Source organism: Plectropomus leopardus, chromosome 5, assembly GCF_026936395.1.
Source record: "Plectropomus leopardus strain MGB_pleo_1.0 chromosome 5, ASM2693639v1, whole genome shotgun sequence".
Lineage (NCBI taxonomy): Eukaryota > Metazoa > Chordata > Actinopteri > Perciformes > Serranidae > Plectropomus > Plectropomus leopardus.
This window is the reverse complement of record NC_142180.1, coordinates 17,525,442-17,542,132: the sequence shown is the minus strand read 5'-3', so window position 1 is coordinate 17,542,132 and position 16,691 is coordinate 17,525,442. Positions and strand designations below refer to the sequence as shown.

At 41.5% G+C, this 16,691-nt stretch overlaps 1 protein-coding gene across 8 annotated transcripts in view; it reads right to left on the bottom strand.

Moving 5' to 3' along the window:
• The window catches only part of ptprsa (protein tyrosine phosphatase receptor type Sa), a 263,072-nt gene that overhangs the window by 47,368 nt on the left and 199,013 nt on the right, over positions 1 to 16,691 (bottom strand). For 5 of the 8 annotated variants that reach the window (XM_088077631.1, XM_088077634.1, XM_088077632.1 and 2 more), the window contains 6 exons: positions 14,583 to 14,903; positions 11,887 to 12,080; positions 10,506 to 10,532; positions 9,231 to 9,348; positions 1,183 to 1,776; positions 16 to 110 (listed from right to left, as the gene is read on the bottom strand). In XM_088077631.1, coding sequence (XP_087933757.1) covers positions 16 to 110; positions 1,183 to 1,776; positions 9,231 to 9,348; positions 10,506 to 10,532; positions 11,887 to 12,080; positions 14,583 to 14,903 — 1,349 coding nt within the window. The remainder of the gene's footprint in view (positions 1 to 15; positions 111 to 1,182; positions 1,777 to 9,230; positions 9,349 to 10,505; positions 10,533 to 11,886; positions 12,081 to 14,582; positions 14,904 to 16,691) is intronic. The other 3 variants (XM_088077636.1, XM_088077637.1, XM_088077633.1) reach the window with 2 other exon arrangements.

The window sequence follows — 16,691 nt, the reverse complement described above, 5'->3', positions numbered from 1 at the left end:
CTACATTACACTCACCGTGCATTTGTATGGAGACCTGCTCTCAGAAAACTTCCATGCAATGACCACTGTGGTCTTGGTGGCCCACTTGACAGTGAAATTCTTTGGAACATCTGTTGAGTGGACAAATGCAAGAAAAAACAAACAAACAAACAGACAAACAAAAAAAAAATAACAGTGTATCTTTAGTGAATTGAACATGTATAGAGACCAAGGAAAGAGAAACAAACAAAAAACCTTTGGTTTAAAAAAAAAAATGCTGTTGTTCTCCTGCAACGTTCCTCTGGGTTGGAGAGTGAGTGCAACAGTGAGCTGTCATTGGCTGTGAGAAGGGCAACGCCATTGGTTAAGACACACAGCACGTAAGACTCATGGACGACAAACCCATGGAGCACAAGGGCGTGCCCACTAGCTAGCGATCGTGGGTAGTGCCAACCCATCTCAATACTGTCTTTGAACTCATGACCACTTGAGGTTTAACAACTGACCCATGTGGTCCTAGTGCCAACTGTTCCTATGCCTCTACTGAGTCTGGGTTGGCACTGCCAACGTGCTGCCAGGAGGCATAGAGACAGACTCAAAACATAGCATGCCAACAGTCCTTAGCAGTGCATCTGGGGATGCCATGCCACAAACTGTCCCACTAAGGGACAGGGTAAAGGGAAAGGAGGAATACAGGAAGGAAGGTGGTTAGGAAGGGGGGAATATCTCAAAACAAACCCAAAACCAAAATAAAATAATAAAATAAAGAACGAAAATCTGCCTTCTGTCATCTTAGAATAATCCAAACATAATGTTGGAGTGACTGGGTTTGACTGAGGTCCTACCTTGTTGGAAAAGTGGGGATGTGAGATGGCATTAGCTGCGTGAGTGTGCTTGGCAAAGGGCTGCAAAGATGACTGACAGGATTGTCTGACCAAACAGCACTTACCTTGAAATTCTAAGCTGCTCTCCTCTTTCTCAAAATGACTGACTATAACTTACTGACTTGGGTTTTACCTTGTTTTGGTTAGTGAAGTGAGTATCCCATCGCAAACAAATTTAATAACAATCTTTCTCTTTCTTGAAGAGAAGTAGAGGTGGTTGAAGGAGGGGTTGGGTCAGTTTAGATTTTTTATGTTGCAGACTTTTGCCAATTTCCAACTCCCTGCCAACCGGGTTGGAAAAGAAACAGGCAAGCCCTACCTGTTGGATCATAGGCCACCGTCCGATACTGGATAGGTGGGCTGTAGGGCCCTGGACCTACACTGGTGTGTGCACGTATTTTCACATCGTATGCCGAGTTCGGTTTGAGGCTGTTGAGAACATAGCTGGACTGGCTTGGGGGCAAGCGAAGCTCCTGGGGTGCTCCTCCGGTGCCGGTTTCCTTATAGGCCAAAGTGTACTCCGTGATCACCCCATTTCTCTCTGCCAGCACGGGAGGAGACCAGGACAGCTGCACTGAACAGCATGTCACATTGGAGCCTTCATCAATTTGAGGGTACCCCCCTGGCGTATTCTCGGGCACACTGAGTTCTACTACAGCCTCTTCCCCAAAGCCCCCCCTGCTCTTGGCTGAGACTTTAAAGAGATAGCTAGCACCCCGGTGAATGTTGCCCACAGAGTACTGTCGTTCTTGGGGAGCAAATTCCAGTGTGGCCAAAGGAGAGACATCTTTCCGGCCAAACTGGAGCCGGTAACCCTGCAGGTCCATGCCACTGGTGAATTCTGGAGGGTCCCAGCGAACCACAGCTGATGTCTCTGAGTCCTGAGTTACTGACAGATAGGGCAGACCAGGCACTGTATAGAGAAATAAACAAAAGACATCTCAATTTCTACACCCTCCAGTTATATGAAGATACATGTACATGTTTATCACAAACTGAACACACACCAGGAACTCTACAGAAGCTGTAATGCTTTTTGCAAGGGAAACACAACCTTTGATATTCATATAAAGTCACTTGCCAATAATCACCAATGCCATCAAAATAAAAATAAGTCATTATTTGTTTAAAAACAATAAATTACAGTCTCTGATTCTCCTTATTTACTAGCCAAAATAAAGCTAAGAATCAAACAGTGGAAAGCAGAAGCAAACAAGTTCAGCAATGCTAAAAAACACTGAGTTCAAGAATACTATTTCAGTCCTCTCTAGCTAAATCATAAGGCAGTGAATTTGTTGCTATTGATACAGAACAATATTGAAGCATTAACTGATCATGACAAATACATTTCTAAATGACAAATGTCTGTAATTCTGTAAAGTAAAACACAAGAGCGGACATGAACTTTCAACCAGTGAGAATAAAGAATTTTCAAAGACTATGGTAAACATTTAACAAATTATAGAAAATACAGTTGCAGTAATATTTTATTTTTCAGCCAACCATCATAAAGCACCCTATCAAATGAAGTCAGGTTGAGTTGCATGGAGATGTGTATTGTATTGTATTCTAAGAACATTTAAATTCTTTAGTGATCGCTGCACACATTACCACTTCATGATACATATAAGCTTCAACCAAAACCATTTCTGTACGACAAAGCGTCGCTAAAACTTTAGGCAGAGAACAGCGCCTCTCTCAGTTGTTCAGAGTTATCTCTTGTTGTAAAATAGATGATCTACGCTTGGGGTCTAGACACCATTCTTCAGAGTGGCCCAGTTTTGCTGGTCTTATGGATGACACAAGTCTCATCTTATCTCTCCTTTTAAGGCCCCATCAGTGTGATAGAGGCAGCAGCAGCTATGGGAAGCCTTCAGTTCTTGAGTTGCGGTCAAAGCTTTGTGAGAGATGAGCGTGGCTGATTCGCACTTGAGCCCATCTCTCTGTAAATAGATTCTGTCTTGACTCATCTATGTCCCTCCTTTCTCAGAAATACAAGGCAGTGGTGGGACAGATAACTGACAAATATAAGTACAGATACAGTTGCAGACATACACACTGTTAACTAGATCTCAAATACTTTTGTCATTTTTATATCATGAGACTGACTGGATGAATACAAATCAGGTAAGAAAACAGTGCCAGTTTATTTACCATCATTGATTTAATTCCATGCCTCTACATAAGACTGTGAGACCACTGGTGTGAGGATTGGTTATCTCTGTATATTTCTGATTGAAATAGCTTGCCAACTGGGTCGGCAAACTGGGTCGGCAGCAAATTGGTTGGTCCTGGCTGCAAGAGCTTTCTCAGCATAAATGAAAAACACTGAATAAGTGAAATACAAATGATTAACTCTAGTTTAATGTGTAACATACATTTCATCATTATCTTGAGAAGCCACAATTATTAATACGTTGCCTTCTTCATTATACGTCCAACATTTGTTAACCGTTACACTACATGAATTTATATTACAGCATCTATTTGATCCTTGTTTCTAACTATTTCTGTCTCATGTACATCGGCTTATCTTTGTGCATAATGGACAGTGTGTATACACATATATGGGGGTAGTGTGATGGTATAGGCCCTGGTTTGCAGCCAGCTCCAGCTCCTATATCACCATTCCACCTGCATACAGAGCTATTTGGCTTTCTGCCCAGTATGGACTTAAAGTAATTTGGAGGAGCCAACATTAGTCTGCGGCGAAAGTACTCCCTCTCAGTGGAATAGTATCATTGTGGGTATATGTGTCTGTGTACATTTGCCCACATAGAGTATATATTTCTGCGCCAAGATGCAAGTCTTCATGTGCATGTAGTAAAAACACACACACACACACACACACACACACACACACACAAACACACACAAACACACACACACACACACACACACACACACACACACACACACACACACACACACACACACACACACACACACACACACACACAAAGCAATCCACTCCACACAGTCCACTCCCTCAGCTTGTATTATTCATTTCCGTTTGCTAATGGTCTTCTTTCTGAGGGCTGTTGCTGGAGGAAGACGGGGGTTGGTGGGTGGATGGTGGCTAGTCAGCTGAGCCTTTGCCGGTAATGGAAAGGCGGGGGCGCCGAGTGTTGGGTGAGACGAATGCTCCTAATACTCCTCGGCTACATACTATAGCTCAGCTTGGTGTCATTTAAAAGCCCACTCTGCCTTCACGCTCACCGCTAATCAAGGAAATAGAATCAGAGATAATGATCCTGTGTGTGTGTGTCTTCCATTCTGAATTTCTGCGCTTTGCTTCTAACCTCAACAGGCTACAAAATGTATCCATTACAACCTTTGTGGCCCTGAAACTATTTTATTATTTGTACATTCAAAACATTAGCCTATTGCACGCTGGGGAGAAGGATCATGGGTACTGAGCCAACAGATTGGTGGTGGGAGGAGGTGGAATTGTTTGTGGTATATACAGTGTGTGTGTGTGTGTGTGGTGCTATAGGGTGATGAAACAGAGAGCGAGGGCATGGTGAGGGGGTGAAAAATGGCCGAATGAGGGATGATGAAGGTGACTGGGGACAAGGAGCAATCTGCTGCAAAGAGGGCCCAATAGGGATATTAGGGTGTATGTGTGTGTTTGTGTGCTCGCGCTCATGAGTGATTCTGGGGTTCTTGGACACTTTGATTGTCCCTTTCCTCAGTGTTCATCTCTCTCCCCCAAAACACTCCCCCATTCTTTCCCCATCTCTCTCTTGCACACTGCCCAATTTCCCTTTTCATTTCCTAACATCCTTCCCCACCCCCTCCATTGCCCTCGTTCTCTACAACCATGTCAGGGTTGACCCTGGTTCAATCCCTCCTTTTGGGCCTACCGGCACATTTCCCATCAGGCTGCAGTATTAACAGCCTGCTGTGGACACTCACTTAGCCTGATTGAGCATGGGGCCATTCAGGTATCCCTCTCATTTCCACCCTCTCTCACACCGAAATATACATACAAACATATCACATATTGCTTGTGTGCAAGAGACATAGTCCACTTGTATGCACTTTAATTATCTGTTGCCCCAGTTGTAAGGTTCCTCTTTTTATTCCTTCACTATAGGAAAATAATCTTCCACTGATTAACCTGTGGCTACAACCTGCCTAAGGAGACTGAACATATCTGAGGACATGTGGGGGGTAAGAGGTCTCTTTTGACCTCAAAGGTCATGACAAATCCACCGCTCTTCCATCTTCCTCTGCTTTTAATTTAGCCTGCTTACTGAAAGAGTGCATGTGTGTGTATGTGGCTGGGGTTCATGGAGGGGAGTAATTGGTAGGGGAGGAAATGTCATGGAGTCAAATCTGCAACAAATTTCACATGGCCCATTTGGAGAGCTATTAAGGAAGCAAGTGAGGAAGTGAGAGAGAGAAAAGAAAGAGACAGGGCCATTACATTGATGATTTCTCACTGGACAAAAATAACAATCAGGAAGTTACTAAACATGCAATAAGGGGATCAGGGCTGATGTTTAACATCAGCTGTCTGCAGTCAGCATTGGAATAAGTATCTGCATCCTTTTAAATGTGCGTACATGCATCCCTAAGCATCCTTTCACGGGATGCAGCAATCGAAATGAAGTGCTGTGAGGTTGGCAGATGGGAGTTTGTAAGCTGTCAGAAAGGGCATGATACCCTGCTAATATCTCCAGTGCCTGTCTAACAGCAGAATGACTGAGTTTATTTCAGCCTATATCCACTCTGACTTTCAATATGATTAATGAATAAGGCAAACCACTTCACATAATTACAAACAACACAAATAAACTTCCAAAATGACAAACAGTAAGTTACCTTTTGCTGGCATTTGGGGCTGCTTGTAAAGTTGTCAATCGCAGCCTTGAATTTACAGTCCATTGGCACTTCCTTGATATTTTGCTTTCTGATAAGCCTTTATTGTATTTTCATAGTGCTTTCCCATAAGATGGCCTACCTACCTTATATGAAAATTTCCACATACATCAGCCATCTTGAGGCATCCCCCTCTGACTTGGCATACCCCAAATCATTTCTCTAAGGTTTCTTGATTATATATCTTGATATATATCTTTATTTTCCTTTAACTGTACACTCAGAGGATCTCAAGGTCATAGTAGGGGTGTAACCCCCTTCATACTGTGGGCCACTTTTAGAGTATTATTACTTTGGGACATTTTGTTTCAAGTTAGCTTATTGGTTAAACCTACTAACTTTTTAAAAGGAAACTGTTATACTTAAACCTGAACAAGAAAACGGATAAAAAAAAAAGGATGGTTATTGATTGCTGCTCCTTTCAGCCCAGTGAAAAACTCCACAACGTGCAGATGGGATGGCAGAATAACATTTTCAGACACAGACATTTTAATCTTTTGTCAATAAAGGTTTTGCATCCCCTCTAAAACTCAGTCACACATTGGCCATGGTAAACTTTGTTCCTCAAAGCAAAAGTATGGAAAGTATGAATCACGAACAGCCACTTTTCAAACCTTGCTTTCATTCAGTAAACAAAGACAGTCCCAGCCACAGAATAAATGTTGTTTGTCTGTGACTCGCAAATAGGTGCACATTTTAACTTGTTTTTATATCCTACAAAATCCTGAGATAGACTTTTTTGGGGTACTTTCTGAAACACCAAACTACCAGAGGTTTGTTGGAATGTCTGGAAGACGAAAAAAGACTTGGCAAATGATGTGAACTGACTTTCAAACGGCACTAAGTCATCCTCTGTTTGTCTTGAAGTGCTGTGATGTTTCTTTTATGTTTCCTTAAAAGAATAAGACCATGATGTCATAGTTTCTGGAGGCAACTGTTCACAAGTGCATGCTGGTCTGTAAAACAAGGTTTTAGGAGTTGAGGCATATATTATGTGTGTTTGTGTGTGTTTTAGAAGTGCATACATGCAAAAGCACTCATGTGGTAAAATATTTCATTTTTTTATGTCAAGTCTGCCCATTTAGGAGTGAGTTTCACAAGGGCAAACCACTTAAAAGACAGGTTTTGCAGAGGACATTTAAACATAATTTGTCTGGTTAAGAACACAGATGTAAACATGTTTTCTTGGGTACATAGATAAAATTAGGTTATATGGGATTTTCTGTATGTAGCACTAATTATATATATACATTTACGGAATTTAGCTAGAAGAGTACAGTAAATTAAAATGGGAAAGTCCTGACAATGGCTTGTAGAGTGGCACACTGTCTACAATGAGACTGGTCTTTGTAATCGTATGATGCTAATGTATAATTCAATCAGCTCAGAAATGTTCCAAAGCTGTACACTATAGCTGAGGTTGTTATGGAGAGGAAAAAAAATATGTATACAAGCGATGTTGGCATCTTCCCGAGAGGCCTTTTTTTACATGCAAAAACTCCCCTTTGTTCCTCTCTGATACAGACCTCAGGAAATTCCATGGTATTTCAGAAACCCCATAACCAGTGGGAACCGTGCTCCTCACTAGGCCATCCTAACATCCACTTCACCTCCAAAAAAGGCTTCTCCCCACCTCTCAACCCTTTCCCTTCTCTATTTATCTTAGCCCCCTAGCATAAACCATTTCTTTACACTTCAATAATAAAAAGGGGAGGCTTTCCCTCTGAGGGACAGACAGAGTGCGCAAGACTGGCATATCAGTCAGCCGACCCTGACAGGAGGATGGAGAGTGACAGCACTCACCGACACCCACTCACACACTTCCTGACACCTGTAACACACACACCTGTCAGGATCTGGGAAATTTCCCTGTGTCTGTGTGTGTGTTGGGTTGCAAGAATGCGTTGTGTGTGTATCTATTTGGTATGCTCTTATCCACGATAGTGCCACAGTATGGGTCTGCATATACAGTACTGTATAGGATCAGAAGTGGAGACTGCACGTTCTCATGAGTATGTGTGAGTGATAAGGTAAGTGTGTAGGCATGTGTGCAAGTATGTTTGCAGTTGTGTACATATTGGCTCTCTGAAGCCTCCCAAAGCTGAGTGGCACAGATGATCACACAAAAGGACGCTCCTACCTTGGCTTGACGCCTTAAAGTCTCTCAAGGAAGGCTTTTACACTCTCAGGCAGCCAGCCTCACAGGTTTAGATCATGTTCATGGTAACTAAGCTGCTAGCTTCCAAACAGGCTCAAGCGGCCCAGTTAAACTGGTGTGCCCACCGGTGGTAACGAGGGAGAAAACTGAGGAAGACAAGGCTTTGTTGTGTGCAGGTATTAGCCTCCAGTATTTTATCCTTAAAGCCCAAACCAGCGACCCAACAGGGGTTTTCAAGCTGTCATAATCTTTTTGAAAAATCTACCAAGTACCTCATACCTTGTCCTTGATCTCTGAAAATCTGTGGATAGTTTTCTGAACATGATTCAAATGATAAATGCTGCCCTGGTAGATGCAAACAAACTCAACTAACTGAACTGTTATAGAGGCCAAACAGACCTCAGAAAGGTTTATTTGGAAAAAAATAATTTTGATAAAATTCAGCACTTGAAAATATCTGTTAATGTAAAAATATGTAGCAAAATCCTAAATGTGATTCATACCAAGATGCCTAATGCCTTTAATTAAGTGTCAGATTTTTTTGCTCTCCCAGTTCCCTGGTCTTAAAATTATATATTTTTTTAAACGGGTTTTGGTTAGATACCTGAAATAAGGCCTGTGGTTAACACAAGATTTAAAGACTTTCATGCCTTTCTCTGCAAAATAAAATGTGTCAGCGAATACCCTCCTCGTAAATTTGAAGCTTTTAGGTGTCTTAAACAACAATTGGCTAAATGAGACTGCAGAACCACATCACACCAAACCTGGCTTTACCGCCTTGTTGTTGTGGCACCATAAGTTGTGTAGTTTGTTTATGGCCTAACATTTGCTTCTTCTGGTGATTGCATTCATGCTTAAAAAATGATAAAGTTGGTGTTCATTTGTGTAGATTCTCATGCATCACAAAACATGTTAGTATCATAGACTTTTGTTTGCCACAGAACTAATTTTCTGTAGTCATCCCTAATCCAACAGGAAAATCCCATTGGCTTCTTGTAAAGGGCACCAGGGCGATGTTGACTTCTGCTTTGGCCCTTAAAAAAATGACCCCTGCAGCACTCGATTGCATTTGTAGATGTGTGCTTTTCCAAATCTCCAAAGTAGGTTTGGATCAGTTAAACACACCATGTGCATCCTTTCAATGTTGTTAATCAAATATGGAAACGGTGGCCAAGCAGTAACATCTGGATGGGAATGAGAAGGAACCCCTGAGCAAGGTACCCATTAGCCACAGGCGAAAAAAAAGAGAGCCACCCCCATTGCTGCATGAACAAAGGCTCTGTAAACAAAGCAACACATTAATGATTTACCCTTGTACTGACCTGCCCCTTTGGTCACCACCAGTTTGGGTTTGCTCCGGGCTCCATCCCCTTTGGTGGTGTATGCTGCCACCGTGATGGAGTAAGTGGTGTCTGGCTTGAGTCCTCCAATGACCATTTCCTATGGGAGACAGGGAAGAGACAGGAACAGGAAAATGTCAAAATGTGTCTTTAATTTTTGATGATTTGACCCCCCCATCATGCAGCTCAAACTGCCTTACACAGAATGTTAATCTACCGGTATGTCAAGTGTCTACTGGTCCTCTTTATTAATTTTCACGAGGCATGCATTAAATGTAATGTTTTTCCCCTGTGTAACAGGAGACCATTCCATTAAGTAAATCCTTCGAGTTGCCGAGGTGGGGAAGGGACATTAGGTATGTAAATGGAAAGTAGCCCCCCTTCATTCCTTTAGCAATATTCCAATCAGCAACCTAACTTTGTGATAAATGCATGCTGAATACATCCTGCCCATTTGCTGGCAGGTTTTACCTCAGCCATTAAGTTTCCTTGAGTCCTCTTCAAAGAGAGGCTTCCGATCAATTCTAATGAATCTTTCAGGGGAGCAGGTTTGAACGAATGCAGAATGAGGTTTTTAACAGGCTGCTTGGCAGAGGGATGGGAGAGGTCAATAAAGGTAAATGAGCTATAAGTACTGTCTTGCACTTGAGATGGTATTCACGTAATGCAGATGGACTGGGGTTTAAAATCTGGGTTCAAAATAAGGGTACAATTTGCCAGGAAAAAAATCTGCAGTTGTGAATGATCATCAGGGATGTGATGAGGATTCTGCAGTTGGTATAGGCACCGTTAGGTAAACTGTTGTCTCAAATTTCAATAAAAAGTGTGTGAACTCTGGGCAGCACAGTAACTCTAAGGCACCACATAGAAAATTAAATAATATGGTTTAAACACGCACACAAAAGAGGAAAAAAAATCACACCACCAGAGCACAAGACGAAACATACTGTATCAACACACAGCATGACACAAGTAGCATTAGCATTCCAGGCACAGTGGGCATTGGATATTGCATCAACCACCATTTTGCAGAAGCTAGCCACCAAAAGAAGTTTGTCCTTTTTTCCTTGTAGAGATAGTGTTGAGCTTGGCTAGTCAGACAGCTGAGGTAAAACTTCTGAGCCACTTTGTTATCCAAACTTATTAAATAAAGATTGGAGGGGTTGTGTGAAATGCAAATCCAACCAGGTTGATGCAATACCCACTGTTTATACCCTTTCAGCTACACAAAGCACTCAAGCGAAACTTCGTACTCACATATTCAGCTGTATCGTCCGTTTCCCACTAACCCCCCCGCCAAAGAGGAGAGCGCAGGAGAGAGTAATATTTTTTTTTAAAGAAAGAGAGAAAAAAAAGAAAGGGAAGAAATAGGATTGTGAGAGACGGGGGCATGAGAGGTTTGAGAGCAGGGGGTGGGTATCAGAAATAGGTCACTGGTTTCGTGAGGTCAGGAGAGAGAGAAAATGTTTGAAGCTTATGTTATGAGGAGCAGCTCAAACAAGGCTGAGAGTTGTATAGATCTCCCTGTAGAGCCTGGAGGTGTTTAACCAACCTCAGTGTTAAATCATAGTAGTGACATTTAGTTTTTTAGGGTTGAAAGATGAGGTCATTTTTAAATATACTAACAAAGCTATACAACTTAAAAGATGTGTTTTGCCGGGTATTCCTTGTTAACTGCTGGGTGCGTGTATTGCTTGGATCTTATAATTTAAGTTATTTAAGCTCATTCTGCTCTTGGAATCATGGTCAGCTAAATGCCAAGAATGTCAACGTGATGTTGGTGGCACTTGGCTTGGATGGACCATTCATTCATGTGGAAAAATAGATTTTGATTCATTCATTCCCAAAATATGTTGAATTGCATACAACTATTCTTTTCTGTGTTGTTTACCCTATTGCTTCAAGGCTATAATTTCCATTTGGATGATTGCTACTCCGCACAAAAGTCTAATTTTGGCAGGATTCCTCCGACAAGTTTTATAAAAAGAAAAAAATGCCATTATACAGGGTTCCATTTCAATTGTAGCTGTCAGCAGGGGCTGATTTTTGGTGAAATGTTTTCATGCCAATTTTACACCGCCTCCCCCCCGGCACAGAATACTATAATCAGCATTTTCTTTGAGTCTTTGCGTTTGATACAAGCACACAATCAGACATTTCATGGCAGATGTTGCCATAAAGCAGGGGTCTAGACATTCCTAATAAAAGCCATGGAGGCAGAAGAGGGAGGACAAGATGAGTGAAGCTTTGATTACAGTTCTTGTTGTGGGCTGAGGGGAAAAGAATATTACAGCAATATGAAATGAAATCCAAGAGGGGAGAGCACCCATATCACTTCCCATACTCCAGCAACATTTGCAAAGCCACAACAGTGAGGATGAAGTGCACAATTTGCAGTCTGTGTAAGGGAAAAAAAAGGTGGGCAAAAGTTTCTTTAAAATGTCCACTGAGGTTTTAATCACTACATCAGTGTGACTGTGTTATTTGGATCTGCGTAACTTGTGAAATCTCTTTGTGCTGAGATTGAAAAACAGATTCAAAGGCAGACCTGGATATACTGATGCATTGTACATGCATGCTATAAGGTGAAATCTACATTTATTTGATTTGATCTGGGGCAACTGTGAGATGGTCATACCTGGGCATCAGCCAGCATAACATCCTTGATGAGGGGCAGGCCCCGTGACTCGCCATTTTCCACACGTACATAGTGAACCTGGTAGCCACGGATCTGACCGTGCTGCTTGCCTGGTGTCAGGGAGCGCCACATCACCTTAAGTGCTGTGGAGTTGAGGACTTCCACCTCCACTCGCCTTGGAGGAGCCCCAGGAACTGTGGGCAAGAAAATCAAAGCTCAAATCAGAATCATTTTATTATGGTCCACCATTTTCAGATATTGTTGGAGACAGTACAGTTCTATGTCTCAGTGAAATTGCTCCACATCCTTTAAACTATTTATAGGAGCAATGCAGGTTGAGAAAGGGACATAAAACTGTGTCATGACACCCCTGACACACACACACACAACATCCACCAAACATACCAACAACTGGCAAGAATGATAGAGACATTAATAAAAACAAACACACTCCAGCGTCAGTCTTCCCACAGTATCAAATACACCAACACACACGCTCATACCACCACAACTTTCTGCTGTCTCCTCTACTTTCTCAATATGTTTCTGCTGTGTCTGTCTGCCATCAGTGGCAAGCTCTCAGTCATAATGACAGGCCTTTATGGAAGGCCTTGCTTCTAGGCCTTTCGGGGTGCCATGGACCGGCCCTTTCCGAGATGGATGTGCCATTAATAGAACGCTTCCACTCAAACTGCTTCCATTTGCTCGTCCACAAACACTTCAAGTCCCCTCCTTCTCCCCTAAATCACAGCCCTATTTCCCCCATCTTCCCCAGGATCGTGCACCAATCTTGTTTATTACCAAAATCTTCTCTACCTTTTAGCCCGTGCTCTTATTTCTTTACCTGGCACTCCTCTGTCACATGTTATTATCGTTACGACACCAGAAAATTTGTTATAGCTATTGTCAGTGCGCTGTGGCTTTCACCCCCAGCAGTTCCTGATATTGGTGTCTTTTAAAACAGGTATGTTGACAATTTAAGCTTGTCTCAACTGTTGCGCTCGCTGTACATCAGTGTCAGAGAGATGCTTAAAATGCTTTGGTAATGGATGTGAAATGGATCGTAGCGAATAGAAGCCAATGTCAGCCATCTGTCAATGATTCAGATGTGCTGTGACATGCCCACATCTTTACCTGTCAGTTTATGTATTTTATTGCTGGACTGCTTTTCTCCATTTATTTTCTGCTGTATCGTATTTATTTATTTTTTGCTCTTTGTAGGTTAAGATTATTTCTGCAAGCATCTTGGGCTTCTCTATAACCAGCAGCGCATGGAACCAAAAATCTGTTTATTTGTCTCTGTGTTTTAAACATTTTCTGCATCCTAAATGACATTTTTAAGGAAGTAGATTTGAAATGCATCCTTGGTGGATACACACCCGCTGGTTTAACCTCCAACCTACCGTTGCCACTGTAAATGCACAGAGTGATATGGCCTTGCAGCGTACAGCACTCATAAATGCTTATGACTCTCAGCTGAGCAATGGGATACACTTAAAAGCCTACAGATAGAGGCAGGATATAAGATGTGGCGGCTATTATGATTTACATTTGGTTAGTTATGTTTTAATAGCAACACATTTGATTTCCCAAGTGTGTTATCTCTTCTAAGTGTTTTCTTCTCATATGCTAACACAGCCGTATGTGGTCCTGTTACTTATGCACAAAGATGTTGGTACGCCTCTGAAACCATTTCATCAAGACAACATCTAGTGTATTTGGAAAAGTATTTTGACACAAGAATAAGATCTAGAGTTTACAACAATTTCTAATGGCCTTTAGATGATGACATGTAATGCACATGCAACAATTTCTTCATACAGACGTACACAAAAGAACATCCCCAGCCAAGAGCACACTCACTCTCTACTGACGAACAATACCTTCATTTCTACATTAAAGGACTATTGTGTAGGATTTAGGGGGATATATTGGGAAAAATGGAATATAATATATAAGTATAGCTTCTTAAGTGAATAATCGGAATAATAATAGGAATCGCTGTGTTTTTGTTACCTTAGAAAGAGGCGTTAATAGCTACATGGGGACCGGGTCCTCATTTATGGAGATTGCCATGTTGGATTGCCATGTTTATAGTAGCCCCGAACGAACAAATCAAACACTAGCTCCAGATAGAGCCATTTGCATTTTTGTTTTTTCATGTATGCCACCATGATAAGAAGCCAATCTGCAACGAGCAGCGCTGGAGTTACACTGTTTTGTAACATGCAAGTGTTTATTTAGTGTTTCTAGTGGTTTAAGCCACATGGTCTGCTTGTTTTGGAAAGGAGACTTCTGCAGATAACTGGGCTCACAGTAAAAAAAAAAAAATACTGGTTCCGAAAAGTGAGCACACATTAACTTATCAAGAAAAGGGGTGAGCACACAATAGCATGTGGTGGGCGAACTGCCCATCCGCAAACGGTGTTACAGATGCCCAGATTTGTAATGTGAAACTGCTTTATTCAGTTTTTTTTAGCATTAATAATCACCTGTTCCAGATGTTTTGAAGAGGGAAGAGACCTCTGCAGATAATAAATAAAAACCTCCTGAATGATGAACACTGAATAAATTACAGCTGGGAGATGTTTTAGCCTCTTGAAATCTGAAATTCACAGCTAGATGCCACCAAATCCCCCTACATCCTACAAACTTCAAGTTTAAGTTTTGCCTCTATACACTAGTGATTCACGTACCATCTTCGTCTGTGCGGCAGATCAGGGGCTCGCTCTCAGGGCCTGGCCCAATCACAGTGAAGGCGGCCACAGTGATGCGGTACTGGGTCCACTTCTCCAAACGCTGCAGCAGCACCTGCTCTTCAGTGGCAGGGACTGTGGGCTCCTCCATTAGCTCCCCGTCGTCACTGCCGCCTTCTGATGGGCCCACCACCTGGTAGCGCACCCTATACCCCGCCAGGTCACCGTTCTGACTCTTCAGAGGTGGGGGGCGCCAACTTACCAGCAGGCTGGTGGAGCTGGTGCTGCTGCACTTAATGTCTTGAGGGGGGGCTGAGGGCTCTGGTGAGGTGGAAAGGACAGGAAGGGAGGGGGTTCGAGGACGAGGAGGACGGGGGAAGGAGGGAAGGCAGGGGTGAAAAACAAAAAAATAAAAAGATGGGAGAGATAAAGAAAATGATAAAAGGATAAAAAAAAACAATAAGAGTAATTCAAACAAAAAATTGCAAAACAAAGACGGAGGCAAAATATGTTTGAAATAAAAATAAAATCATCAAGCAAATGTCAACATAAGAGGCATAAATGGACAATGGCACAAGCTTGTGTAATAATGAATCAAGATGGATATAGATAGATATCCTTGCAGGACAAGTGCTGAACAAGCAGAAATATTTGGTTCTCGTATAATTATTATTATTTTTTTTATATTTTAAGGTATCAAATGCTCCATAATGTTGGCTTTTTGCTTGAGTAGTCATGTATTACTGCTTCAAAAATAGCAGTATGTGCCACACACATAAATCATCCTATTGCAATGTTATCATGATCTTGGGCCTACTTATAGCAGAAGCCATTTGTTTGTCCTGCAACATATTTTAATACAGGAGGTGAGACACTGTCTTGCTTACGTCATCCTTGTTAAAGCCTGTACACAGTATTTTGAACATTACATGGTGCAGTGCCAGATGGACAGGAATTAACAGGCAAGTCATGAGCACTAAAAAAAGCCCTCATATTCCCCTAAACCACTTAGCTATTCACAATAAATAACATATTGTCATGTCCAAAAAGCCAGCATAAAATAAGATGAATATTTTTAAAATATGTTTTGCATTGTTATAGTCTAATTGATAAAAAAAAAATATCTAGCAGGCATTATCATATCCATCTAACCTTGATTTAGCATGATCAAAAAAATCCATTGAAAAAAGATGCCATTTTTTTACCAGAACTTTTAAGCTAAATTAGCATAAGCTAAAACAAGTTATCCCCCGACAAATATAAGCTGGCAGGAAGGTAATGTATTCTGTCTTTTTTAAATTTGTAACACTATACAAGCTCTCCAACATGGTGGCTGTTATTTGTGTCTGAAGTGTTCTTCCAACACATATTAAAACCTACACATCTGTGAACTTTCTAAATCAAATTCAATGCCTCTCGCTTCTAATCTGTGCCAAGCTCTCTTACACAGCTTGTGCTCGTCCAGAGTGTGCTGTGCAGGGAGTGATAAAACGTTTCACTTTTCATCCAGAGTTTGGTATTATACGGATAAAAGGACACGTATGAAAATATTTCTATCCAACGCGGGTTTCCTCTATCCCCATGATTCTGTGGGAGAATATATTCCCTCCATCTTGGTGTGACAAACCCAGTTCATTATTACATTTTTGTCTGTTATGTAAGGTAAAAACAACACAATAATTGAAAACAAAATGAAATACCATAAAAAAGGCATTCCACACACAGCAACATAAGAAGATAACTCAAACAGACCCATGGAAACGAGCAGCATGTTCTCATTCCAAAACAAAGGCTGGAGAAATAAATGGTGAATGAAGGAGGGTACTGGGAAATGAATTTCTCTGTAACCCAGGTGACTTAAAAGTAAGAACCACAACAACAGTTAAGGTTCAAAATGACAACTCATGAGAAAACATGAAAAAACAAACAAACAAGACACTTGTCTTAAAATGTAAAATAATAACATTTAACTTCTAAAAAAACAACAAACAAACAAAAAGAAATCACAAGCATTGTTTTCATCATACGTACCTGACTCCCACAAATACTACATTTTTAAGACTTTCTTACCACCAGCACCTGACCACAGAGCGTGCTTACTCTATAGTC